The sequence below is a fragment of the Syzygium oleosum genome, unplaced genomic scaffold, assembly GCF_021117445.2.
Source record: "Syzygium oleosum isolate NSW1041296 unplaced genomic scaffold, Sole_v2.1 Sole_v2.38, whole genome shotgun sequence".
Taxonomy (NCBI): Eukaryota; Viridiplantae; Streptophyta; class Magnoliopsida; order Myrtales; family Myrtaceae; genus Syzygium; species Syzygium oleosum.
The window spans coordinates 2,064,223-2,091,807 of NW_026607522.1; the positions used below are offsets into that span (position 1 = coordinate 2,064,223).

At 39.4% G+C, this 27,585-nt stretch overlaps 2 protein-coding genes across 2 annotated transcripts; both read left to right on the forward strand.

Annotated features, from left to right (window-relative positions):
• Window positions 1–4,708: 4,708 nt before the first annotated feature.
• LOC115663350 (probable glucan endo-1,3-beta-glucosidase BG4) lies at window positions 4,709–5,734 on the forward strand. The gene has a single exon (XM_030585356.2). The coding sequence runs from the start codon at window positions 4,709–4,711 to the stop codon at window positions 5,732–5,734; it is 1,026 nt and encodes a 341-aa protein (XP_030441216.2).
• Window positions 5,735–20,042: 14,308 nt separating this feature from the next.
• LOC130135845 (probable glucan endo-1,3-beta-glucosidase BG4) lies at window positions 20,043–21,068 on the forward strand. Its single transcript, XM_056305646.1, has one exon. It carries the CDS (start codon window positions 20,043–20,045, stop codon window positions 21,066–21,068), a length of 1,026 nt encoding a protein of 341 aa, XP_056161621.1.
• Window positions 21,069–27,585: the final 6,517 nt, after the last annotated feature.

Consider the following 27,585-nt stretch of genomic DNA (forward strand, 5'->3'; position numbering starts at 1 on the left):
AGTGCTAATACAAATGGGTTCGAGGTATTGTATCTTGAGAGACATAGTTCGTGAACTGTTTAGCACTCTTGTTAGGAACTAATCGCCTTAAGGAGATTCGGTTAGTCGTACCTCACCTACTGTTGAATTTCCTGTTAATTATCCACAAAAAAGGTTGTGATTCAACATCTTTATATATTAAAGATTATATAAACATTGACTTGGTCATTATTATAAAAAATAAAAAAATAAAAATTTGTATCTTTATTATCTCTTTCTATATATTCTTATTACAACAAACAGTATTGCGTTACGTATGTTACATGTATAACAGCTCTTCCATTCATGTTGGATAGATGCTAATCAATGCATGTAAATAATGCAACTAGTATTGACAATGATTAGGCACCTAGCAGAAATTTCTCATAGTCCTGCAATTGTGAAATGAAACTAGAATTAGGAGATGCTTGTGGCCGTCTGCTCTTCAAATGCTCCAAAGCTTGAGAAAGGCTCAAGCCATGCTTTTTCATGAGATAAGCCACAACGATTTTAACACTGCAAAACACACATCTTTAGTTCAATTAAATCACAAATCTAATAAATGATTAGCATTGAAAAAAGTTAATCATAGCTTTAGCGGGCAATTAAAGTCAAAGTCCAGCATAAACCATTAAAGTAGGTTCCAAGTAATCCTGTATAAATAGCCACTAGCATTCCATGTTTATCTGTAGTCCGGACTATCGTTTGTGGCCCTTGACCTTTCAGACATAAATGCCGATATGTAAATGGTATCCAGTATGTTTATTCTTCTAATCCATCTAGGTATTTAATAGAAAGGATTGCACCGAGTAATCTGTGGAATTTCATATTGAAAGAAGCCAAAAATAGAGGACAAACGTTGTGTGCTTGTTGCAACTATTAAGGGAAAGCAGCCAATACAAGAAAATCAGTACCTGTAATGACTTTATACACAAAATCATCTGGATATGCAGGTTTCCACGCACTAGCCACGGTTAATATGTGCGTCACATTAAGGCGTTTTAGGGCATCTTTGTTATTTGCAGTCTAATATTTAGTATGCTATTATACCTAAACATCTATCTTGTGCAATATGTACTATGCAATATGTAGTATGCTAGTATTGAAAATCAACTGATAGATTCCAACCCACCACTATTTTCATATATAAAAAAAAAATAGGTTTTCTTATAGAAAATATGGCCTTAGTAAGAATCTTGTAAATACATGATGCTAAAAAAGGGTAAAAGGGTAATTAGATTGTAGTTTTTGGAGTAAATCTAATCTTAGGATAGGTTTTATATGAGTTCAAAAGGTGAAGATTCATATTATAAAACTCAAAAAGTGGGGATAAAATTGAAAAATGGAGAAAAAGTGAGGATTTTTATTGCAATTTGGCCAAAATAAATATGGGAATAATCATTTTCTACATACATGATGAAATTCTTATAAAACTTTCAAAAAGTTGATTATCTTATAATCGAATTCTCGACTCGAATGCAACGAATTCTGTTTTCAAATTATAAGATATCTTAATAAGCTACGATGACAACTATATTTATAATTAGGCAGGTGAAGTCTTGCTCAAAGCACATTGACACCTCGCTAGTAATAAGACGACTAAATGCTCGAGATATCAAAAAAGAATTCTTACAAATGAATTTTCAATAAGCTATCTTCGGACAAATTAAGTTTAGGGTATTTGTATTATGTTTAATAAATAAATGTTTTCATTTGCAAAACACTTAAAGCATCATTACAGTATTTCAAAAATAATAATAATTATTATTTTTATTAGCATGTTTAAAAAATCTCTTTTGTCTTGACTTTTATCTATCTTTCGCCATTCCAAGAATCCATTGGCTTCTGCACTTGGTTGTTCTCTTTTAATGGTAGGCTTCGGATCCTCTATAGGCATCGGATTGGGATCTAAAATGTAAGAAATGTTCAAGGCAGTGAGATGAAACTTCATCTTGTCTCTCCAACGAGCAAAGCTGTTGCCATCAAAATGGTTCAGTTTCACCATGTCTTGATTCATGACTTTGATTGAGTCCGGCTCCATTGTTGCAGAAATAGTTCCTTAAAATTGTTGGTCAAACTTTATGGCATGAATACACTATTTTAAGGAATTGTTTGCCCTACAAAGTTGCTAAATGCTTATTGGCAAAGATCCTCCAAGATACAATAAAGTCTCAAAATAAGAATATCAAATATCAGTCTTGGTATTTCTCCGACAAGGAAACAATTGAAGAAAAAATGCTATTTTTTAAAGAAAAAAACCAAAAATTGAGAGGGAAAAAAGTATTGAACAAGAAATGTTGAATATATAATAGCTAAACTCTTTTACGAACAAACCACTGCCCTCAGCGGCTGCGCTGGCTTCGGGCTCCCCTCCCCCCACGAAGGGTAGGAGTTCGAATCCCAAGTCGCGGGCGTTAGGGATTCTTAAGCGTGACGTCGTGGTGGTGGGTCCTGCGCTAGCATCACCCCGGGTTTACCTCCTCGGCTGTCGGCCGTGCGGGGGGTTCCCGGTTACCAAAAAAAAAAAAAAAACTCTTTTACGAACAAAATATTGTTTTAAAAGTGCACAACTTGTCATTTTTTTTAAAATTCGAAATTAAAAAAAAACTGCAAAATAACTGCCATTTATATCTTTTTGATGTGGGACAATGCACCTCTTAGTTTGTTTGTAAACAAACAATCAACAATTCAGAAGGGGAACAATTGAAACCAACGACTGTATAATTTTGAGAAAGAAAAATCGAGAAATAAAAAGTATTGAGATAGAAACGACGAATTTATAACTGTGTTTTAGAAAATATACAACCTTTGCTCTGAAAACGTTGCCTTTTGAACTAATATCGTTTCAAAAGACAAACCGCAAATTCGAATAAAAAATAATTATTGTTTTTTATTTTTCAATTTTATAACTTCTAACAAGATACAACCAATTCGAGTTGAGATTGTTCGTTGGCGTGATAGGCCCAATTTGATCTGCAATGGAAACGGGCCGGGCCAGGTCAATTCGGTCCAATTCGGTTTTGATTAAAACGCAGGTCCTTATTCTTGGGTCTTCAATATGTATTGTGTTTTCAATTCAATATGAAAATGCATCAAACCTTTTTTTTTTCTGGAATTTCGAAAATAATCATAATACAGTGAAGGATTTTTCAAATTTTATAATTTTAATTTTGGAATTATGCTTTTACTTGAGAGAGAGTGAAGGGTGGTTCGCCTAATTTTGGGATTGTAAAGTTAAAGATGTATGAACTTGGCCAGATTTAAACCCAGCTAATTAAAAAGTTAGGGCTAATTTTTTGTGTGACAAAAAGTTAGGGCTAATTTTTTGTGTGACGAAAATTAGAGTGGGGTATCACGGGGAACTAATTTGAGATTTTAATGGTTTCAACCTTAATTATTTTGGTTCCAATGATGGATACGATGACTAGAAAGATTAAAGAGATGACAAAACTGGGTACAGTTCGAATCGAGATGTTTGAGAACATTGTTACTGATTTTTCTAAATTTGCTTATTAATGATTGCCTTTGTGTACTTTTGATGTCATTGGAATCTACAAAGCTATACTTGACAGGCATAATTAAGGGGTGAGATTGTAAAGCCAAACTTTTGTGTACTTTCTCTCTCGGCTCTTAGCTTTGATCGAATATGCTTTGATCTTGTAAACTATACTTTTTTTTTTTTGGTCAGATCGTAAACTATTCTTGAAAGGCATAATTAAGGGCTGAGCTTGATCAGAGCTAAGAGCCGAGAGAGAAAGTTGCTTATGACTTTTCAGAAATCAATTGAATTTGACTTTTTTTCCTCAAGAAAAATTGTCGGAACAGAAAAATAAATAAATAATCTACCGCCTTATTAATTAATTCGCGGCGATATGTAATTACCCTTTTCTTATAATCCAATCCTTGATAATCAATTGATAGATTCCTCCACCCCACCACTATTTCGATATAAGAAATAGCCTTCTCGTTTTCAAAAAACACATAAGCGACTTCGGAAATGGGAATCACGCTATTGCCCGCGATGGAAATGTGAATCATCATAACGACAGGTAAGCCCACTTTGCAACATACACTTAAGTATCGATAAGAACAAATATTCACACTGTATCATGCAGTTGTAGAATTCTAATTAACGTGGGTTCTAATTTTGCAAATTATAATCTCTTCCTTGATCTTTTTTTACGGCATATGGATAATATGCCGTAAAAAAAAATCTCTTCTTACCTTTTTTTCTTTGGACGAAATCCTTTCTTACCTCAAACGATGTATAATCTTTTCCTATGCTTTATGGATAAGGATGGGCTCTAATTTCCTTCGATTTATTTCCATATATCACGGCCTTACAAATAGAATACATAGTTACCAGGTATCTATATATATACTGGCAAACAAGAAAAAGTATCCATATTGCAGCGGGCAGCAGAAGCTAAGTGGATAACAGGTAAACTCCAGGCTCATGATATTACTAGTTTTGTTTCGAGCTTTACCAGCGAGTTTTTGCGTATATCTTCCCTCATATGGTGATGTTATTAGACAAAAGGAACTAATGCTCCTATTTTATTAGTTTTTATGTCATTGTCGGAAAAAACATTACCATCGGTTTGATATTACTATGTTTTTTTTAGGGTTTTGGATTACTGAATAATGATAAATTTTATGTGTTTGGAGTAGGGTAACAAGAATCCCAAAGATGGCATTGGTCAATATCATTCTCATGCTACTGACGTTCACGTTTGTTCACCACCAAATCGCAACCACGGAGGCGCGGCTCGACATCGGCGTGTGCTACGGGATGATCGGGGACAACCTCCCTTCTCCGGCGGCTGTGGTCCAACTCTACCAAAGATACGGCATCGGCAAGGTGCGGCTCTTCGATCCCAACCCTGATGCACTCGCTGCGCTGAGAGGCAGTGGGAGAGAGGTCACGTTGGGCACCAAGAATCAGGATTTACAAAACATAGGGTCGAGCGTCGCTGCGGCTAAGGCATGGTTTGACGCCAACGTGCAACCGTACGTGAGTGGTGTCAACATTACGTATCTTTCGGCTGGTAACGAAGTGGTCCCTGGAGATTTAGGTCGGTACGTATTGCCTGCGATGCAGAATCTGCAAAGTGTTGTTAACAGCTACGGATACAGCGGAATAAAGATCACCACTGTGGTCCCGACTTCAACCTTAGGGACTTCTTACCCGCCGTCACAAGCCACATTCTCTGATGCGGCTCGTGCCGACATGGTCGGAATCATAAAATTTTTGTCAAGCAATGGCTGGCCATTGATGATTAATATTTATCCGTACTTTGCGTACGCCTCCGATCCGGTCAACGTGAGATTGGATTACTCCCAATTCACCGCGACCGGCCCGGTGGTTCAGGATGGCCCCTTGAGTTACTCGAACTTGCACGACGCGGTCGTGGACGCCTTTTATTGGGCGATGGAGAAGGAAGGCGTGACCAATGTGGATTTGGTGATTTCCGAGAGCGGCTGGCCTTCTGCTGGAAATGGTAACTTCACCACTCCAGCGCTTGCACAAACTTATAACCAGAACCTTGTGAAGAGGTATCAGGCCAACACCGGGACGCCTAAACATCCGGACCGTAGCATGGGAGGCTTCCTCTTTGCGCTGTTCAATGAGAATCAGAAACCCGCCGGCGTCGAGCAAAATTTCGGGCTATTCTATCCCAATACTTCGCCGGTTTACCCCATTTATTTTAATTAATGCATCCCTTATAAGATAGTTGACAAGGGCATATTTATCTTTATCTAGCACCAGTGAGCAATATGTAGTATGCTATTACTATATTCAGCCAACTATCTTTGGTTCATTATAAGTTTGCTCTTATATTCCTCTCTAATAAATCTTGGTTTTCAAGTCATTGGGGTGATCAGATTATGTTCTACACAATAGAATGCAAATACACAGTAAAAGCATGGGATCGATACCTGCTGAAAGCAAAAGTTCAAACCGGGCATGGAATGTAGCGACAGGCACATCAACCCTAAGTTCCAAATGTGTCTCACTAGATTTCAATGCTTATTGATGTTGCTATCAAACTGTCTGATACGTATGCTGTTTAGTTAGTGTTGCTGTCGAGTTGTCTCTTCTATGCGTTCATCGAACAATATCTACGGGCATATGTGTTTATGCTTTTTAAAATTTAAAGACAACTTTTTGCTTTATCCCACCAAAATGTTAGTTTCCACAAAAAAAGATAATGAAAATATTTTATACGTGAATTAACGTGCCAATATAAGTACATTGTGAAAGTTTAATTGTTAGTAAAAGAACAAAAAGAAATTGGCGTTTCCAATTTACCTTTCGTTGTTAAATACAGGAGATGTTATTGGGTTTATTTGTTAGGATGTAGCTCTCCTTAAGCCTTTTTGTCTTGTTAAGTTGGTGCAATCAAGTCCCAAAACTTATTAGCATTTTTCATTTGTCAAGTTGGATGGAGTTAATGAAAAGACTAATTCCTAAAACTTGTTAGCATTTTTCATTTATCAACTTGGATGGAGTTATCGTCCAAAAAAAAGTTGGATAGAGTTAATGGGAGGACTTAATTGCTCCAACTTGATAAATTTTAGGACTTGATTGTGCTTTTTAAAAGTTTTATGACTCAATTGCACTTTCGTGACATATTTTAGGACTTCTAATACACTCATCCCTAAGAAAAATATAATGCCAAATATAATCAATCAAGGACATATATGCATAATCTCGAGATAAATACATAATCGAGTAAATATCCTAATATTGCTAACAGTTTTTGAAGCGATATGGGAAGCCACACATAGAATCATTGTGCGCCAGCGATGCACCGTTGGAAAATAGATTGAAAAAAGATCTTCGTGGTGCCTGGCCTGTGGTGTTTTGAGCTGGTATCGACCTCGAAACGATCGAGAGAAGTTAGGGAAGGATCCGCCACGCTAAACCCCAGGAAGCAAGTGAAATGTAGGTGGCAGCATTGGGGATCTCTCTCACGCCTCTCGAGCTTTCGTTCGTGATCAAGAAAACCTTCTTTGTCAAGCTTCGTGTCTCCGCATCAAGGTAGAAGAAGATGAACACCTGCACACGCTGTTTAAAACTGATCTGGTTGAAACAAGGCGAAAGGCGCAAAACTGTCGTAATTCACTAAGTCGATTGTCTCGGTTTTTGATTGCTGTGTTCGAGCTCATTCATCCTAAAGTACATGATACTTCATACATATGTAGATCCTCTAGGGTGTTAGTTTAAGTCTCGTGAAGTCGGGCGTCGGACCATTGGGCTCGACGATTGATTTAATCACTTTCTTGAATTAGTTTGGTTCGATATAACCTATTTTGGTGTGGTTTACTAAGAAGGGATCGACCTCGGTTCGGGAGGTCAGAGCACCGTCCGAAAGGGGCTGATTTTACCCCATTTATTTTAAGGGTTAATACTACGAAAAACACTAAACTGGTACACTTGTGACACATTTACCCCAAACTATTTTTTTGACCATAAAAAACCCCAAACTGGTACACCTGTGACAATTTTACCCCAAACATATCACAAAAAACCCTAAACTGGTACACATGTGACAATTTTACCCCGAACTAATTTTTAATATTATTTTTTTGAATTTTTTTTAATTTTTTCTTTTCTTTTCTTTTCGTTTTTTTTCCTTGACCTTCAACCTCAGGCCGGTCGCCGGTCGGCGACCGGCCAGAGGCGGAAGCCGGCGAGGGCCGCCCTCGCCTGAGTAGGGCGAGGGTCGCCCTTGCCCTGGGCGGGCGAGGACGGCCCTCGCCCGACGCAGGCTAGGGTCGCCCTTGCCCGACCCTGGCAAGGGCGGACCTCGCCCGACGCCGGCGAGGGCAGCCCTCGCCGGCTTCCGCCTCTGGCCGGTCGCCGGACCGGCGACCGGCCAGGGTTTGAAGATGAAAAAAAAATAAAAAGAAAAGAATAAAAAATAAATAAAAATTCGAAAAAATAAAAAAATAATATTAAAATTTTAATTCAGGGTAAAATTGTCACATATGTACCAGTTTAGGGTTTTTTGTGGTAAGTTCAGGGTAAAATTGTCACAGATATACCAGTTTGGGGTTTTTTGTAGTCAAAAAAATAGTTCAGGGTAAAATTGTTACAGGTGTACCAGTTTGAGGTTTTTTATGGTCAAAAAAATAGTTTGGGGTAAATGTGTCACAAGTGTACCAGTTTAGGATTTTTCGTGGTATTAACCCTTATTTTAATTAATGCATCCCTTATAAGATAGTTGACAAGGGCATTTTTTTTATATTAGCACCAGTGAGCAATACGTAGTATGCTATTATTATATTCAATCAACTATCTTTGGTTCATTATAAGTTTGCTCTTATCTTCTTTTTTTTTTTGGTGACCCCGGGAACCCCCGCACGGCCGACAGCCGGGAGGTAAACCCTGGGGGCGACACGTGCTAGCCACCACACACGTGCACCGGTTAAGTCACCCTGCGGCACCCGGGATTCGAACACTCAAAAGTTTGCTCTTATCTTTTTTTTTTTGGTAAGGTAAGGATTGTATTAACTTTTCAAACTGAAGCTTACAAAGATTGTAGCCAAACACAAAAACCCCGCACATAGAGCGACACCTAAGTGTCCCAACAGGTGCAAAGGTGTTAGGCTAAACAAGGTACGGAAGCAAAGCAAGAAGGCTGAAAAGACAGCCAACTAACTAAGAAAAATACATACAAAGACCGCATCAGCAGGTTACGCGAATATGGACGAGGAAATGCCCCAATTAGTTTGTATTTTCCTGTTGCGGCGAGTGTCTTGAACAGGATGCATAGATAACCCTCTATCCCGAACAACCTTTACAAGATGATTGCGCATGGCTGGTAGGAACATCGCCTTGTTCCTGAAAAGTATATGATTCCGTTCGGACTCGTATAATGTGGCACAAGGCACCAAGAGAGAACCGAGCTATCCGATGATGGAAGTCGTTACTACGTAATGTATTTGCTTGCCCAGCGGAGATTATCTACCCACGGTTTGTTCCTCCAAGAGAGATTGCAAGTGTTTGCCCAGAACAATGCAAGGGATCGCGTGCATTGGCAACCAAAAAACAAGTGGTCTATAGAATCCGGTCTACATTTACAGAATGCACAAACAGCTTCCGAAATTCTGTTGTAGTTGAGTAACACAACCCGAGTTGGGAGTCTATTTTTGGAGATAAGCCATAGAAAAAAGGCATACCTTGGTGCAATGCTACGGTCCCAAATAAAGGAGCTCCGTAACACTTTTGGTCTCTTGGTTCGATGAACTCCCACGCCGATGCTTGTGGAGAATGTCCCAAGAGAATGGCTTTGCCGAGATGAAGGTATCGGGACTGTCACCGATTGTTGGTAATGGGTCGGTCCATGAGTTGAAACTTCCCATGAATGAAGATGCATGCCATGAAGAGCAAAAGAAATCCTGGACAGTTGCACTTCTCGGGATGCCAGAGGAATATATTTCTCTATTAGAGAACAATTCATAAAGAGGGCCTTTAGGGTGCCAATTATCAAACCAAAATGATACAGATGAGCCATCACCTATATGCCAACGAAATTGCAGTCGAAATTGGGACCGTAGATCCAGGATTTTCTTCCAAGCCCAAGAGCAGAAGGTGGGCTTCGGTACCAACCAAAAGTTTTTATTCTTGAGGAAGGTAGAATGGATCCATTTGCACCATAAGGACTCTTTATCTGAAAATAGAATCCATATGTGTTTTAACATCGCTGCTCTATTGCAATCGAACAGCCTACGAACGCCCAGCCCACCTTCTTCCTTAGGCAAACAGACTTCATTCCATGGGACTTTTGCCCCCCCAATACCCAATTCGGGACCTTTCCACAAAAATTGCCGAAGAATCATTTCTATTCTATGCAGCACAGATTGGGGGATAGTGAAGACATTGGTCCAATATACTTGCATAGCATAGAGAACAGACCTGATTAGTTGCAGACGCCCAGCAAAAGACAGAACACGATGGGACCAAGAGCGTGCCCGAGCCGTTATGGAGTTAACAAGCGAGTTACAATCCGCTTTCGTTATCCTCGAAGCGAGGATGGGTACCCCGAGGTAACGGAAAGGGAGAGTGCCTTCAATAAAACCCAAGGTAGCCCGAATACGATCCTTAGTATCTGCAGGCTCCACCAGAAAAATACACTTCACTTTTGTTGGGGTTCGGGTAAAGACCCGACCATTTGGAGAAGAGCTGAATCCCTTCTTTAAGGAGGGTGGCAGATGTGATATTTCCCTCTAAAAATAGAAGGACATCATCGGCAAAGAACATGTGTGTTAGGCAAGAGGGCTTACATCTCCAGTAGAATTTAAAACCCGGGAGCCTAGTTTGTGAATTCAGAATTCCAGAGAATATTTCCATAACCAGTGTGAACAGGTATGGAGATAGGGGGTCGCCTTGCCGTATTCCTCTTCCACTCGCAAAGAAACCATGTAATTCTCCATTGATAGCTATCGAGAATTTAGGAGAAGTGACACATTCCATAACAAGTTTCGTGATCATCGTAGGGAACCCAAAGACTTCCGTGAACCGATTTCAAAAATTCCAGTCTACAGTGTCATAAGCCTTCGGAAATCAACTTTGATGGCACACTTAGGTAGATAGGGTTCATGGTGAAAGCCTGCAAATAACTCCTGTGCGAGGAGTATATTGTCTCCTATTCTCCTACCCTTTACAAAAGCATTCTGCTGAGGACTTATAATTGACGGCAACACAGCAGCAATTCGGTTAGCCAGGATTTTGGCTATACACTTGTAAATTGTATTACAGCATGCAATTGGTCTAAAGTCGTTCATTCCCGTGGCATTTGAAACCTTGGGGACAAGTGTAATAATAGTGGCATTGATCTCCTTTAGCATGCAGCCTGAAAAAAAATCCTTAATAGCCAATATAACCGACGGCCCAACGACTTGCCAAGAGGAGATAAAGAAGTCAACATTGTACCCATCCGGCCCCGGGGCCTTACCTTTGGCAAGGGAGAAGAGAGTCTTACGAATTTCGGACTCCGAGACCTCCTTGGATAACAGGTTGATTTGTTCACTACTGAGAGTACGAGCTACCATAGGCTGGATGTCAGCATAGGAAGGCCGATCATCAGAATCTCTTGCATCATCAGAATCTCTTGCGCATAATAGAGTCTGAAAATGCGAGATAATATGGTTATGGACTAATGTCGGGTCTGAAAGGAGGACACCATTAGAGTCCGAGACGGAGAGGATACGGTTGCTATCTTGTCGCTTGTTGACGAAATGATGGAAATATTTGGTGTTCAAGTCCCCATCATTCAGCCATCTTATCCTCGATTTTTGTTTGTAAAAAGCTTCCTCCTGGAGACGTAGATTGGAAAAGATGAGAAGCTGCTCCTTTTCAAGGTTCGCGGATCCATATTAGAAGGATCACAAGCTAAGGAATCTTGGGTGGACGTAAGCATCTCTCTTGCTTGAGCCATGCGGGCGAAATGTCGAGAACGAGTCTCTATTCAACTGCTTCGAGTCTCCCTTTTAGAATTCTGAGTTTTTGGCACAGCCGGAACATTGGAGTTCCAGTGATCTGAGACTCCCACACTTGCTTAACAATATCCGGAAAAGCCTGGTGAGATAGCCAAAAATTGAAGAATTTGAATGGCTTTCTCGATGAGACTGCATGTTCAATTCTGATGATCATCGGGGAGTGATCAGAAACTCCGGAAGCCAAGAAGTTTGCCTCGGAATAAGAGAACGAGCTGGTCCAGCTTAGCATTAATCAGCACCCTATCAATCTTCCTTTGCTTGCGATTTACTCCCACTGATTGACCAAGAGAACCGGTGGCCGTATATCTCAGTCATCATGACCACTTGGTCCAAACAAATGCCGAAATCATCAAAGGTCGGCAACCATGCGTTAGAACTACCCATTCTATCAGAGTTGTCCCTTATAGCATTAAAATCCCCGGCAACCAGCCAAGGTTCATTTTCAAACAGACTACTTGAAAGCATAAGATCTGTCCAAAGAGCACGGCGAGCCACAAAAGTATGCTCTCCATAAACAACCGAAAACAGACAAGTCTTATTTAGTGCCAACAAACGAACCCGACCATGGATAACTTGGGTGGTTCTAGAAAGGACTTGGAGGTCTATTTCTTGCGGATTCCACCCAATCCATATTCTACCACGCGGCGAAAGATCATAATTGGTCTTCCACTCCCAGCCCGGCACGAGTCCAACGGAGAGGGATTCAAAAAGGGTCGGATTAATCTTTGTCTCAAGGATGCCAAGACAGGATAAATTGTGAGCTCTAACGAGGGCTCTTATTTCTGCCTGTTTAATGGAGTCGCCCAGACCCCTAATATTCCAAACGCCAAAAAACATTAAGGAAGGGTCTAGAGAAATTACCTCCTTTTAGTGCCAGCCCGTTTTTTTGGTTTACGGCTGGCCGCCTTAGCAGTTGTGGGACTGCTCTCTTGAACTGGGCCCCTAGTAACAGGCACAGGATGGTCTTTGGTAGCAAGATCAGCATCATCCGTCGAGATTGCAGCCAAAGAGTCGGCCATTCCAGAAGTAGAGGGACGGCTAGCTGGCACTTCGGCTTGATTCAATGGAGCTTTGCGTTGAGTTATAGTCGGGAGAGGGGAGGGAGACTCATCCTCAGATTCACCACCAACATTGCTACCATGATCACCTATCTGGTCTTCCGAGTCAGAGGAATCCGGTGAGGATTCCAAAGAGGTCCCTGCATTGACCTGGTGGGTTTGGCGATCCCCTTTTTGAGAAATCTGGAGGGGGACCGAGAGATCACCACTATCAGGGGAGGCATTATTTACTGAAATATTGCGGGGAATGCCCTTTTTGTTTCTCATCGTCTGCCATGAATCAGCGTTGTGAGGGGCTTTATCAGCACTAATAGGAGGACTAGGCTCTGTAGAAGGCCCAGATGGTATCACACTTGTGGGAGGACATTTGTGCCCAAAGATGCCACAAGTCGTGCACGAGATTGGGCGCCATTCATATTCAACCTTGATCTTCCAGATTTCCTCATTCATATAAATGTCAATGGAGTCAGCCAGATTTTGTGTAGCACTAATTTCGATGCACACTCTAACGTATGATATCATCTTCATCTTCTCTGTTTGAAGGTCAACATGAAGAGGTTTTCCGATTGCACTGGCAACAGCACTAATACCAGAGCCGACCGGAGGGAGACAGGCATGTCCCTCAACTTCACCCAAACCTAGGAAGAGACTTATCTTTGGTCTTTCACTAGTTTCGAGTAGGATGCCATTGCTGTAACATCATGGGGACTCTGAGAATGGTTATAGGCCCCCCATCCAGAATTTTCCGACGATAGAATTCGTCCGGAATGTGGAAAAAAAAGAAACCATCAGGATTAGCTAAGACTTCAATAACATTTGACCCCTAGACATTTTTGATTGCTGTTTCTGTCAACTTGAAGGGGAGTTTTTTCCCCACAAAGTATCCAACGATACATTCTTTCCATTTCGGATTAGCTTCTTCCAATATATGATCAGATATTCTAACAACATGTTTGCCATCAACAATAGTTGGAGGTATAAAGGAGAGGCCATACCCCTTTTCCATCGTTCTAGCAACCATCGCCCATGATTTCTGGGTTATTTGCTGCTTCATTCCCTGAGGGGGATCCTTGGAAGATGCTGCCCCTTTGCTTCGACTTCGATGAGATCGGTCACTTGGAGGGACTAAGGCGATCCCAGCATCAGACGGGCGTCTGTTGGACCTGGAACGGCCCCTACTTCGACCCCGAGAATTTCGTTGCTCATGATGAGCCACATATACAGACTTTTTCTTTGGTTGAACAGCAGGTTGCTCTGTTTTCCCAGAATGGTCGGGATAGGGCATCGACTCTAGACGGGCCAGCATTGTGTGTGGGAGGCTTAGAAGGTCCCTTCGGCGGGACAACCTCGCTCCATGTTTCCCTTCAGACGCGGTAAGGGATCCCCAGAACTTTGCTTTTCAGTCATGGTCAGCTTTGAAGGAGGGGAGCCATATAGCAGAGGGTACGTTTCAAACCCAGTCGAGCAGCACCCAGCTCAGATTCTGGGTAAAGTCAAGTAAGGATTCTACCCCCGTCTTAAAGATTCAACCCACGCCCAGACTAGCAGAATGCAGAGGATTGATCCGAGAACCGGGAAGTATCGCCGGATAATCCCCCAAAACCGACAAAGAAGCCGTAAAACCGTAAAACCCAAATTTCCAGATCTGTTCTCCCGAGTAGCAGACACAATGATCTCTATATTCAAGCGGGAGAAAGTGAAAGGCTAACCTTGCGAGTCTAGCCACCAAGTTACAGCCACAAACGGTGGCTGGAACACCCCAGGAGGCGCACCTTCTGGGCGAGTGAACAGTACCGCGAAAATCAGAAAACGGGAGAGAAAGTGAACAGTACCCGCGTGATCAGGATCAGAGGCGGGAAAATGTGAAAAGTTAAATTAAGTTTGCTCTTATCTTCATCTCTAATAAATCTTGTTTTTCAAGTCATTGAGGTAAGTTATGTTTTCTACACTAGAATGCAAATACATGGGTTCAATACCTGCTAAAAGCAAAAGTTCAAACCGGGCATTGTAATGTGGCGACAGGCACATCAACCCTAAGTTCCAAATGTGTCTCACTAGGTATCAATGCTTATCGATGTTGCTATCAAACTGTCTGATACATATGCTGTTTTATTAGTGTTGCTGTCAAGTTGTCTATTATATGCGTTCATCGAACAATATCTACAGTCATATTCGTTTATGCTCTTTAAGAGTTGACTTTTTTTTTTCATCCCACTAAAATTTTAGTTATCGCAAAAAAGATAAAGAAAATACTATATGTTAATCTACGTGCCTACATTAGTATATTGTGAAAGTTTAAGTGTTTTTTAGAAAAGTCAAAGTCCGGTAGCCGTAATATTTATATTAAGTAAAAGAACAAAAAGATATTGGTGTTGCCAATTTACCTTTGGTTGTTAAATACAAGAGATGTTTTTTGAGTTTGTTTGTAAGGGATGTAACTCTCCTTAAGCCTTCTTGTCCTGTAATAAAAATAGATGTATAAGAAAAAGAAATTGAACTTTCCTTTTTTCTTTTTGTTTTATTGTAATTTTCTTTTTCTGTGCTTTGCTCTTGTAGTAATTATGTGTTTTTAATGGCTCAACATCAGTTCACACGTTCTTCAGCTCTCCAATTTTGATGGACGCGTTAATGGATGAATCCATTAAATCGACGCATATCTTCAGCTCTAGTGCAATGATTTTATGATGAGTTAATAAAAAAACTAATGGATGCGTTAATGGACGCCTTTTTCTTCAGCCCTCGTGCAACAGTTTTTGCGGATACATTAATGGGCAAATTAATGGATGCGTTAAAGGACGCATCTCTTCAGCTTTCGTGAAGAAGTTTTTCAGAGGATTTCTTCAGTTCACGATAATTAGTTTGAAGTCTTCCTTAAATACCGAATGAGATAGAGTTATTCAAAATAAGAATTCTTCTTTAGAAATTCACTCCTCCAAGTGTATCGGTTTTAAGAAGTGTGCGATAGAGTTCTGTTCGTACAGTGCTAATACAAATGGGTTCGAGGTATTGTATCTTAGGAGGCATAGTTCGTGAACTGTTTAGCACTATTGGTAGGAACTAATTGCTTTAAGGAGATTCGATTAGCCGTACCTCACCTACTGTTGAATTTCCTGTTAATTATCCACAAAAAGGTTGTGATTCAACATCTTTATATATTAAAGATTATATAAACATTGGCTTGGTCATTATTATAAAAAAATAAAAATAAATAAAAATTTGTATCTTTATTATCTCTTTCTATATATTCTGATTATAACAAACAGTATTGCGTTACGTATATTACGTGTATAACAGCTCTTCCATTCATGTTGGATAGATGCTTATCAATGCATGTAAATAAATCCAACTAGTATTGACAATGATTAGGCACCTGGCAGAAATTTCTCATAGTCCTGCAGTTGTGAAATGAAACTAGAATTAGGAGATGCTTGTGGCCGTCTGCTCTTCAAATGCTCCAAAGCTTGAGAAAGGCTCAAGCCATGCTTTTTCATGAGATAAGCCACAACGATTTTAACACTGCAAAACACACATCTTTAGTTCAATTAAATCACAAATCTAATAAATGATTAGCATTGAAAAAAGTTAATCATAGCTTTAGCGGGCAATTAAAGTCAAAGTCCAGCATAAACCATTAAAGTAGGTTCCAAGTAATCCTGTATAAATAGCCACTAGCATTCCATGTTTATCTGTAGTCCGGACTATCGTTTGTGGCCCTTGACCTTTCAGACATAAATGCCGATATGTAAATGGTATCCAGTATGTTTATTCTTCTAATCCATCTAGGTATTTAATAGAAAGGATTGCACCGAGTAATCTGTGGAATTTCATATTGAAAGAAGCCAAAAATAGCGGACAACCGTTGTGTGCTTGTTGCAACTATTAAGGGAAAGCAGCCAATACAAGAAAATCAGTACCTGTAATGACTTTATACACAAAATCATCTGGATATGCAGGTTTCAACGCACTAGCCACGGTTAATATGTGCGTCACATTAAGGCGTTTAAGGGCATCTTTGTTATTTGCAGTGCAATATGTAGTATGCTATTATACTTAAACATCCATCTTGTGCAATATGTAGTATGCAATAAGTAGTATGCTAGTTTTGAAAATCAACTGATAGATTCCAACCCACCACTATTTTCATATATATAAAAAAAAATAGGTTTTCTTATAGAAAAGATGGCCTTAGTAAGAATCTTGCAAATGCATGATGCTAAAAAAGGGTAAAAGGGTAATCAGACTATAGTTTTTGGGGTAAATCTAATCTTAGGATAGGTTTGATACGAGTTCAAAAGGTCAAGATTCATATTATAAAACTCAAAAAGTGGGGATAAAATTGAAAAATGGAGAAAAAGCGAGGATTTTTATTGCAATTTGGCCAAAACAAAAAGGGGAATAATCAATTTCTACATACATGATGAAATTCTTATAAAACTTTCAAAAAGTTGATTATCTTATAATCGAATTCTCGATTCAAATGCAACGAATTCTGTTTTCAAATTATAAGACATCCTAATAAGCTACGATGATAGCTATATTTATAATTTGGTAGGTGAAGTCTTGCTCAAAGCACATTGACACCTCGCTAGTAATAAGATGACTATATGCTGGAGATATCAAAAAAGAATTCTTGCAAATGAATTTTCAATAAGCTACCTTTGGACAAATTAAGTTTAGGGTATTTGTATTATGTTTAATAAAGAAATGTTTTCATTTGGAAAACACTTAAAGCATCATCACGGTATTTCAAAAATAATAATAATAATAATTTTTATTAGCATGTTTAAAAAATCTCTTTTGTCTTGACTTTTATCTGTCTTTTGCCATTCCAAGAATCCAATGGCTTCTGCACTTGGTTGTTCTCTTTTAATGGTAGGCTTTGGATCCTCTATAGGCATCGGATTGGGATCTAAAATGTAAGAAATCTTCAAGGCAATGAGATGAAACATCATCTTGTCTTTGCAACGAGCAAAGTTGTTGCCATCAAAACGGTCCAGTTTCACAATGTCTTGATTCATGACTTTGATTGAGTCCGACTCCATCATTATAGAAATAGTTCCTTAAAATTGTTGGGAAAAAAATCAGACTTTATGGCATGAATACACTATTTTAAGGAATTGTTTGCCCTACAAAGTGGCTAATTGCTTACTGGCAAAGATTCTCCAAGGTACAACAAAGTCTCAAAATGAGAATATCAAATATCGGTCTTGGTATTTCTCTAATAAGGAAACAATTGAAGAAAAATCCTATTTTTTTAAGAAAGAAACCAAAAATTGACAGGAAAAAAGTATTGAACGAGAAATGTTGAATATATAATAGCTTAACCCTTTTACGAACAAACTATTGTTTCAAAAGTGCACAACTTGTCATTTTTTTTAAATTCGAAATTAAAAAAAAACTGCAAAATAATTGCCATTTATATCTTTTTGATGTGGGACAATGCACCTCTTAGTTTGTTTGTAAACAAACAATCAACAATTCAGAACGGGAACAAATGAAAACTATGACTGTATTATTTTGACAAAGAAAAATCGAGAAATAAAAAGTATTGAGACAGAAACGACGAATTTATAACTGTGTTTTAGAAAATATACAACCCTTGCTCTGAAAACGTTGCCTTTTGAACTAATATCGTTTCAAAAGACAAACTGCAAATTCGAATAAAAAATTATTATTGTTTTTTTATTTTTGAATTTTGTAACTTCTGAAAAGATACAACCAATTCGAGTTGAGATTGTTCGTTAGCGTGATAGGCCCAATTTGATCTACAAAGGAAACGGGTCGGGCCGGGTCGGGTCAATTCGGTCCAATTCGGTTTTGCTTAAAATGCAGGTCATTATTCTTGGGTCTTCAATATGTATTGTGTTTTCGATTCAATATGAAAAGACATCAAACCTTTTTTTTTTTTGGAATTTCAAAAAAAATCATAATACGGTGAAGAATTTTTAAAATTTTAAAATTTTAATTTTGGAATTATGCTTTTACTTGAGAGAGAGTGAAAGGTGGTTCGTCTAATTTTGGGATTGTAAAGTTAAAGATGTATGAACTTGACCAGACTTAAACCCAGCTAATTAAAAAGTTAGGACTAATTTTTTGTGTGACGAAAATTAGAGTGGGGTATCACGGGGAACTAATTTGAGATTTTAATGGTTTCAACCTTAATTATTTTGGTTCCAATGATGGATACGATGACTAGAAAGATTAAAGAGATGACAAAACTGGGTACAGTTCGAATCGAGATGTTTGAGAACATTGTTACTGATTTTTCTAAATTTGCTTATTAATGATTGCCTTTGTGTACTTTTGATGTCATTGGAATCTACAAAGCTATACTTGACAGGCATAATTAAGGGGTGAGATTGTAAAGCCAAACTTTTGTGTACTTTCTCTCTCGGCTCTTAGCTTTGATCGAATATGCTTTGATCTTGTAAACTATACTTTTTTTTTTTTTGGTCAGATCGTAAACTATTCTTGAAAGGCATAATTAAGGGCTGAGCTTGATCAGAGCTAAGAGCCGAGAGAGAAAGTTGCTTATGACTTTTCAGAAATCAATTGAATTTGACTTTTTTTCCTCAAGAAAAATTGTCGGAACAGAAAAATAAATAAATAATCTACCGCCTTATTAATTAATTCGCGGCGATATGTAATTACCCTTTTCTTATAATCCAATCCTTGATAATCAATTGATAGATTCCTCCACCCCACCACTATTTCGATATAAGAAATAGCCTTCTCGTTTTCAAAAAACACATAAGCGACTTCGGAAATGGGAATCACGCTATTGCCCGCGATGGAAATGTGAATCATCATAACGACAGGTAAGCCCACTTTGCAACATACACTTAAGTATCGATAAGAACAAATATTCACACTGTATCATGCAGTTGTAGAATTCTAATTAACGTGGGTTCTAATTTTGCAAATTATAATCTCTTCCTTGATCTTTTTTTACGGCATATGGATAATATGCCGTAAAAAAAAATCTCTTCTTACCTTTTTTTCTTTGGACGAAATCCTTTCTTACCTCAAACGATGTATAATCTTTTCCTATGCTTTATGGATAAGGATGGGCTCTAATTTCCTTCGATTTATTTCCATATATCACGGCCTTACAAATAGAATATATAGTTACCAGGTATCTATATATATACTGGCAAACAAGAAAAAGTATTCATATTGCAGCGGGCAGCAGAAGCTAAGTGGATAACAGGTAAACTCCAGGCTCATGATATTACTAGTTTGCTTCGAGCTTTACCAGCGAGTTTTTGCGTATATCTTCTCTCATATGGTGATGTTATTAGACAAAAGGAACTAATGCTCCTATTTTATTAGTTTTTATGTCATTGTCGGAAAAAACATTACCATCGGATTGATATTACTATGTTTTTTCTAGGGTTTTGGATTACTGAATAATGATAAATTTTATGTGTTTGGAGTAGGGTAACAAGAATCCCAAAGATGGCATTGGTCAATATCATTCTCATGCTACTGACGTTCGCGTTTGCTCACCACCAAATCGCGACCACGGAGGCGCGGCTCGACGTCGGCGTGTGCTACGGGATGATCGGGGACAACCTCCCTTCTCCGGCGGCTGTGGTCCAACTCTACCAAAGATACGGCATCGGCAAGGTGCGGCTCTTTGATCCCAACCCTGATGCACTCGCTGCGCTGAGAGGCAGTGGGAGAGAGGTCACGTTGGGCACCAAGAATCAGGATTTACAAAACATAGGGTCGAGCGTCGCTGCGGCTAAGGCATGGTTTGACGCCAACGTGCAACCGTACGTGAGTGGTGTCAACATTACGTATCTTTCGGCTGGTAACGAAGTGGTTCCTGGAGATTTAGGTCGGTACGTACTGCCTGCGATGCAGAATCTGCAAAGTGTTGTTAAAAGCTACGGATACAGCGGAATAAAGATCACCACTGTGGTCCCGACTTCAACCTTAGGGACTTCTTACCCGCCGTCACAAGCCACATTCTCTGATGCGGCTCGTGCCGACATGGTTGGAATCATAAAATTTTTGTCAAGCAATGGCTGGCCATTGATGATTAATATTTATCCGTACTTTGCGTACGCCTCCGATCCGGTCAACGTGAGATTGGATTACTCCCAATTCACCGCAACCGGCCCGGTGGTTCAGGATGGCCCCTTGAGTTACTCGAACTTGCACGACGCGGTCGTGGACGCCTTTTATTGGGCGATGGAGAAGGAAGGCGTGACCAATGTGGATTTGGTGATTTCCGAGAGCGGCTGGCCTTCTGCTGGAAATGGTAACTTCACCACTCCAGCGCTTGCACAAACTTATAACCAGAACCTTGTGAAGAGGTATCAGGCCAACACCGGGACGCCTAAGCATCCGGACCGTAGCGTGGGAGGCTTCCTCTTCGCGCTGTTCAATGAGAATCAGAAACCCGCCGGCGTCGAGCAAAATTTCGGGCTATTCTATCCCAATACTTCGCCGGTTTACCCCATTTATTTTAATTAATGCATCCCTTATAAGATAGTTGACAAGGGCATATTTATCTTTATCTAGCACCAGTGAGCAATATGTAGTATGCTATTACTATATTCAGCCAACTATCTTTGGTTCATTATAAGTTTGCTCTTATATTCCTCTCTAATAAATCTTGGTTTTCAAGTCATTGGGGTGATCAGATTATGTTCTACACGATAGAATGCAAACACACAGTAAAAGCATGGGATCGATACCTGCTGAAAGCAAAAGTTCAAACCGGGCATGGAATGTAGCGACAGGCACATCAACCCTAAGTCCCAATTGTGTCTCACTAGATTTCAATGCTTATTGATGTTGCTATCAAACTGTCTGATACGTATGCTGTTTAGTTAGTGTTGCTGTCGAGTTGTCTCTTCTATGCGTTCATCGAACAATATCTACGGCCATATGTGTTTATGCTTTTTAAAATTTAAAGGCAACTTTTTGCTTTATCCCACCAAAATGTTAGTTTCCACAAAAAAAGATAATGAAAATATTATATACGTGAATTAACGTGCCAATATAAGTACATTGTGAAAGTTTAATTGTTAGTAAAAGAACAAAAAGAAATTGGTGTTTCCAATTTACCTTTGGTTGTTAAATACAGGAGATGTTATTGAGTTTGTTTGTTAGGATGTAGCTCTCCTTAAGCCTTTTTGTCTTGTCAAGTTGGTGCAATCAAGTCCCAAAACTTATTAGCATTTTTCATTTGTCAAGTTGGATGGAGTTAATGAAAAGACTAAGTCCTAAAACTTGTTAGCATTTTTCATTTATCAACTTGGATGGAGTTATCGACAAAAAAAAAGTTGGATGGAGTTAATAGGAGAACTTGATTGCTCAAACTTGATAAGTTTTAGGACTTGATTGTGTTTTTTAAAAGTTTTATGACTCAATTGCACTTTCGTGACATATTTTAGGACTTTTAATATACTCATCCCTAAGAAATACATAATCGAGTAAATTTCCTAATATTGCTAACAGTTTTTGAATCGATATGGGAAGCCACACATAGAATCATTGTGCGCCAGCGATGCACCGTCGGAAAATAGATTGAAAAACGATCTTCGTGGTGGCTGGCATGTGGTGTTTTGAGCTGGTATCGACCTCGAAACGATCGAGAGAAGTTAGGGAAGGATCCGCCACGCTGAACCCCAGGAAGCAAGTGAACTGTAGGTGGCATTAGGGATCTCTCTCACGCCTCTCGAGCTTTCGTTCGTGATCAAGAAAACCCTCTTTATCAAGCTTTGTGTCTCCGCATCAAGGTAGAAGAAGATGAACACCTGCACACGCTGTTTAAAACTGATATGGTTGAAACAAGGCGAAAAGCGCAAAACTGTCGTAATTCACTAATTCGATTGTCTCGGTTTTTGATTGCTGTGTTCGAGTTCATTCATCCTAAAGTACGTGATACTTCATACATATGTAGATCCTCTAGGGTGTTAGTTTAAGTCTCGTGAAGTCGGGCGTCGGACTATTGGGCTCGACGATTGACTTAATCACTTTCTTGAATTAGTTTGGTTCGATATAACCGATTTTTGGTGTGGTTTACTAAGAAGGGATTGACCGCGGCTTGGGAGGTCAGAGCACCGTCTGAAAGGGGCCGGTTTTACCCCTATATAGATCTCCTTTTAGCAAACCGGACCGAGGTGACCGGTTCCCGTTAGAGGTGCATCACGTGTAATATTTCCAAAAACAAAAAAAGGTCAAAAGTCAATAGGTCAACGAAGCTACGAGTGGACTCTCGGCTGAAATAAAAGGAACCGAGAGCTCTCGCCGAGAACGAAATGTAAAGAGAAGAAAGGAGAGGAAAAGAGAAGAAAAGAGAGGAAAGGAAAGAGGAAGAAGAAAAAGAGAAAAGAGAAGAGGGTTTTGTGCCGAGGGAGTTTCGCCAAGCCGATTCGACTTCGATTAGCAACGTCCGGTAAGTATTCGCGCCCCTCGTTCGTTCAATCGGAATATTTTTCCGAGTTAGGGCTCAATTTCGGAATTATGTGTTATTTGAGCGGTGAAGTCCGATTTTTGATGCGTTGAGCTGCGTATATATATAGAATTGGTAGTTTGGGGTGTTGTGGGGCTATGGGATGCTACGGAACTAGATTTAAACTCACGGTTTGCCGGTTACGAATTTTTGAAGTTGGCCGCACAAGGTGAACAGTGCGCGACCAGTGGCTTTTAGGCCGATTTTCGTCGGTTTACGGCTCGATTTTGGGATGGTCAAGTTGGGGTTATTGTAGTGCTATGAATGGGCTTTTTATTGACTATAAGCCCGCTTGAAACAGGGTTTGGTGGAAAAAGTTATGGCGCGATCAAGTTTCGCGTTGCGGATGATTTGGATAATCGCTTTGGAGGAGCAATTTGTGGGCATGTTTGAGTCGTTTTAGTTAGTGTCTAAGCTTAGTTTAGTCTAGTCGTTAGTGAAATGGTGTTTTACTTGGTGTTGACGTCGATTCTCGTTTAATTGATAGGATTACGAGATCTTTGATTCGAGTGAGAGCCGTGGTGTGATTTTTGGGGATTCCAGGTGAGTGGTGCTATATCTTCTTTGAGTTTGTAAGCTCATATTTCGAAAGCGATATGAATCGGATATGTTATGACTTAAATAGCATTGTTATTGCATAAAAGCTCGGATCGGGCATTTACTACCCTGTTGATTATTTGAAATGGCTTATATATCGATTATCGTGAAATAAATTGAGGAAATTCTTTATGAAAAGAATTCTTTTGTTAAAGGTTATACATATCGATTTATGAAAAATTTTGAGAATGATTTGGGAATCATTTTTGGAAATGTATTGTGAAAGGATACATATGTGTATCGCGTTACGAACTAGTTTATGAAATGAGTTCGGAAATGATTCAAGAAATGCTCTACGAAATGTATTTCCGGCGGACGAGCCGTGTTGCGAGAAAGTTATTTGTTTGGTTTCTGAAATGTATTCTGGATTAGATTTCTGATATTGGATGACGATTGTTTGATGCTCAATATCGCTGTGTGCCCATTGAGGGGCTTGGGGGTATGCATACCGGATTAGGATATCCTTCTGGGCTGAGCCACCGGCTTTGTAGGTGGAGACCTTGCCAAGGGGGAAATCTTGGTAGCCTTGTCACAAGGCTTTATGTCGTGACCATGGTTTGATATTGAGCAGTAGATTCGTCGATAGAATGGACCATCAATGTGTGATGTGATATGAGATTCATCAATGGAATAGACCATTGATGTGTGATTTGAGATTAGTCAATGGAATGGACCATTGACGTGGTTTTTTTAGAGATTGATCAATGGACTTGACCATTGATAGTTTGAATTGTGATGATGGATTTAAATGTGTATTTGGGACTTGTACAAACCTTTGATGAAATGAAACAACTCGTATTTGAATTGATATGTATTTGATATCTTGAGTTTGGCTTTCGAAATTCTGGTATGGCTTTTATGTATACATCCATAGTGGTTGCTCGATCTGCTTAGAAGAGATACGCACTGCTTACTGAGCTGTGGTTGCTCACCCCACTCTTTTCCCAACCTTTCAGGTTCTTTGTTTAGCAGCCAATAGAACGAGAGCGATGTCATTGGGACTCTTGGGTGGTTTGAGGCTGCGTCCTTTGGATGAAAGGACGGCCGTGTCATTCCCCATCTTGGTAGGTTTCGGGGTGTGACATTTGTTGGTATCAGAGCTTAGGTTATGATTTTTGGGGTATAGAGTCTATGGGACATTGTGAGCTTGTGTCTTAGTTTATAGCGTGAGTCTTTTGTTAAGTATTAGGTTGTATATTTCTTTTGGCGTAAGTGGTCATGGATTATGATCAGGAAAAGCATGCTTTGCCTTGTAAGGGATAACAAAAGCGAGTTTTGCCTTTGGTACTGGGAATGTATCCTAAGGTCCTTGAGGAGCGGTTTTGACAATGAGGTAAAGAGGGTTATTATGATCTAAATTTTGACTCGCAGAAAGTAGAGCAAGTTGGACAAGAAAGAAGGGGGCTGAATTTTGCGGTCCCAGGCCAAATGTTGTCGAAATTGGCTCAAATTTTAATATGTTATTGGTAAAATCGAGGGCTACGAGTTGATTGGTTTCATTCGTTGAGAATCTCCTCCGAACTCTCCATTTGCGGTTAGTATTTTCTCCTCCTTTTATGTAAATTCACCTTTGTGATGATAGAAATGATGTTATATTGTTGATGTTATGCCTTTAGTGTGTAACTAGAGAAGAACTTTGTGTATCTTACTATTCTTGGTGATTAGTGAAAGTTTTTGTGAGGATCCGTTGTTTTTTTTCCCTCATTGGGTTTTCTACGTTAAATCTTGGTGTCATCGTCGCATTTATCTCCTTATTATTACAAAGTTGAATTGCTGAAATATTATTGGTTGTTACTAGGATTAAGTCGATTTCGGTCGGTTTAATTGTGGGGGGAGATATTGATCCTGAATTGGACTTGGTTCTTGGTGAATTGCTGTCCCAGTTCTCCCCAGCAAACAAAACCACCCCGAAGGGACCAATGAGTTTCTCATTTATCCATTCAAACTTTGTATTTTCCCCTTTACATTTCTGGCCCTCCAAAAGAGAAGAAATTTCAAAACAGTCCCCCAACGTGGAATCTAGTCAGCACAAAATCTTGGATGAATCCCCAGCCCTTATCCACTTATCCATTTTCTTCACTTATCCAAGCCGCCGCGACTCTCCGCAACATCACCCGCCGACACTCTCCTCTTCTTCTTCTTCTTCTTCAACAACCACTCATAAGCCCATCAACTTCTCTCCCTCTACTTTCATGGCTCTGAAGAAGGAGAACAAGCCGTCGAGCGTTCGTTAAATCTTGAATGGACTAATAGAAGGCGAAATTTTATAGAACATAAGGACGTCAATTTACTTGGAAGAACCTGTTTGCAGAAGGGGAACAGATCATATGATCAAAGTTCGTGAAAAGTGACTGGAGTTGGTATTTTATAGCTGTCTTTTTAAGGGTCAGAGTTCATTAAAATCAGCCTGAGTCTGGAGCAAATCAGACCCATCCTGTCATTTTTGGATAAATAGATATAGATGTCAAGTAGACGGCCGAAACAGAGTGCTCTACTTTAGGAATTGGCCTTTAGTGCTCTGCAGAAGGACGCTCTAATGGTCAAACAAAGCCATACATAGGGTTACTTGATGGGATAACGATTTCAACGGCCATTTTGAAATTTGGAATAAGATTAAAGTGGCTGGTAGCATTCAAGAAGCTCACGAAGAACTCTCTCTCCGTGTTGTGTTAAGTCCTCGTGCTTTTCTTCGTACAAAATAGAGTGATTTCTGATTGTAAATCTCTATAGATAGTGTTAATAATTGTAATTTGGAAAGAGAGTGATACTGTTATGAGAAGTGCTCAAGAAGCTTCGAGTAGAAGGAGCACATTCCGTACAAGCCATGACATATAGAGGATTACATAGTGGATTCTCGCCTTATTGAGACTGTTAGAGTTGAGAGAGTAGAATAGATCAAGTAAAAGGCCGAACCACTATCGAATCACTATAAAATTGATGCGCATTTCCTCTGTTCTTGAACTTTTTTTAATTCCTACTTGATAAAAGATTGTGATTTACACCAGTGTGTAAGTTTCTACAGCACCAATACACCTTTTGCTCATTGTCTGTAGCTTATTTAGGCAAAAATTTCAAGTTTTCCAGAAAAAACTTATTCATCCTCCTCTTAGTTGTCATGCCTAATCAATTTCATAACTGACATTACAATGTTGTTGATTTGCTTCTCTATTTCGCTTCAATTTTTCAAATTCTGGAAACTGGATACAAACTGTGTTGATTTTCTTGAACATAGGATAAGCAATAAATCAAGTTTCGTGCAAAACATAAGTGCCACGTCGGGAGAGAATTACTTGCCCTTGCCTAGTAATTCGTTAAATTATTACTTCATTACACTACACTGAGGTTTATCTTAGGAGGTTCGCGGCACTTACCCTATCAAATGATGTTTCTGGCTTAGTTGAATTTATAATCAATGTTAGATATGTTTGACTTAAGGGTGAGCATGGCTTCAGAGTAAAACCTCAGACTTGAGACTTGGAACGGTGGGAACCTGTTCGGTTTCAAGTTCCAATGTATGCGATGTAGGTTGCAAGTTCTAAAAATTAGAAAATTTGTTTGGACGGGTAGGTTCTAAGTTCCAGGTAATTGGAATCTGGAACCTCGAACTTGGAACTTGGAACAAGTTTTTATGTTTTTCTTGGTTTATGTCTTCGCGTGATCCTGCAGTATTCGATGGTATCCGATGATGAGTGTATAATATGGAACCACTACCTTCAACTTCCATTTTATGATTGAAACTTTTACTTTGTTAATGTTTCATATTCTTCGTGTGTCTAAGTATAAGTTATGTCCAGTGGATTGTAGTAGCAAGTGATGGTTATTAAAGATAATAATTCATTGCAATTATTCAATTAATAATACAGGCGAAACTTGGATAGACCCTGGAATCTACCCGAAACCTGTGATAGGTAGGTTCTAAGTTCCAAGGTATAC

What these genes read in the sequence shown, in the direction of transcription:
- LOC115663350 (XM_030585356.2), top strand. Translation starts at nt 4,709, where the DNA reads ATGGCATTGGTCAATATCATTCTCATGCTACTGACGTTCACGTTTGTT.
- LOC130135845 (XM_056305646.1), top strand. Translation starts at nt 20,043, where the DNA reads ATGGCATTGGTCAATATCATTCTCATGCTACTGACGTTCGCGTTTGCT.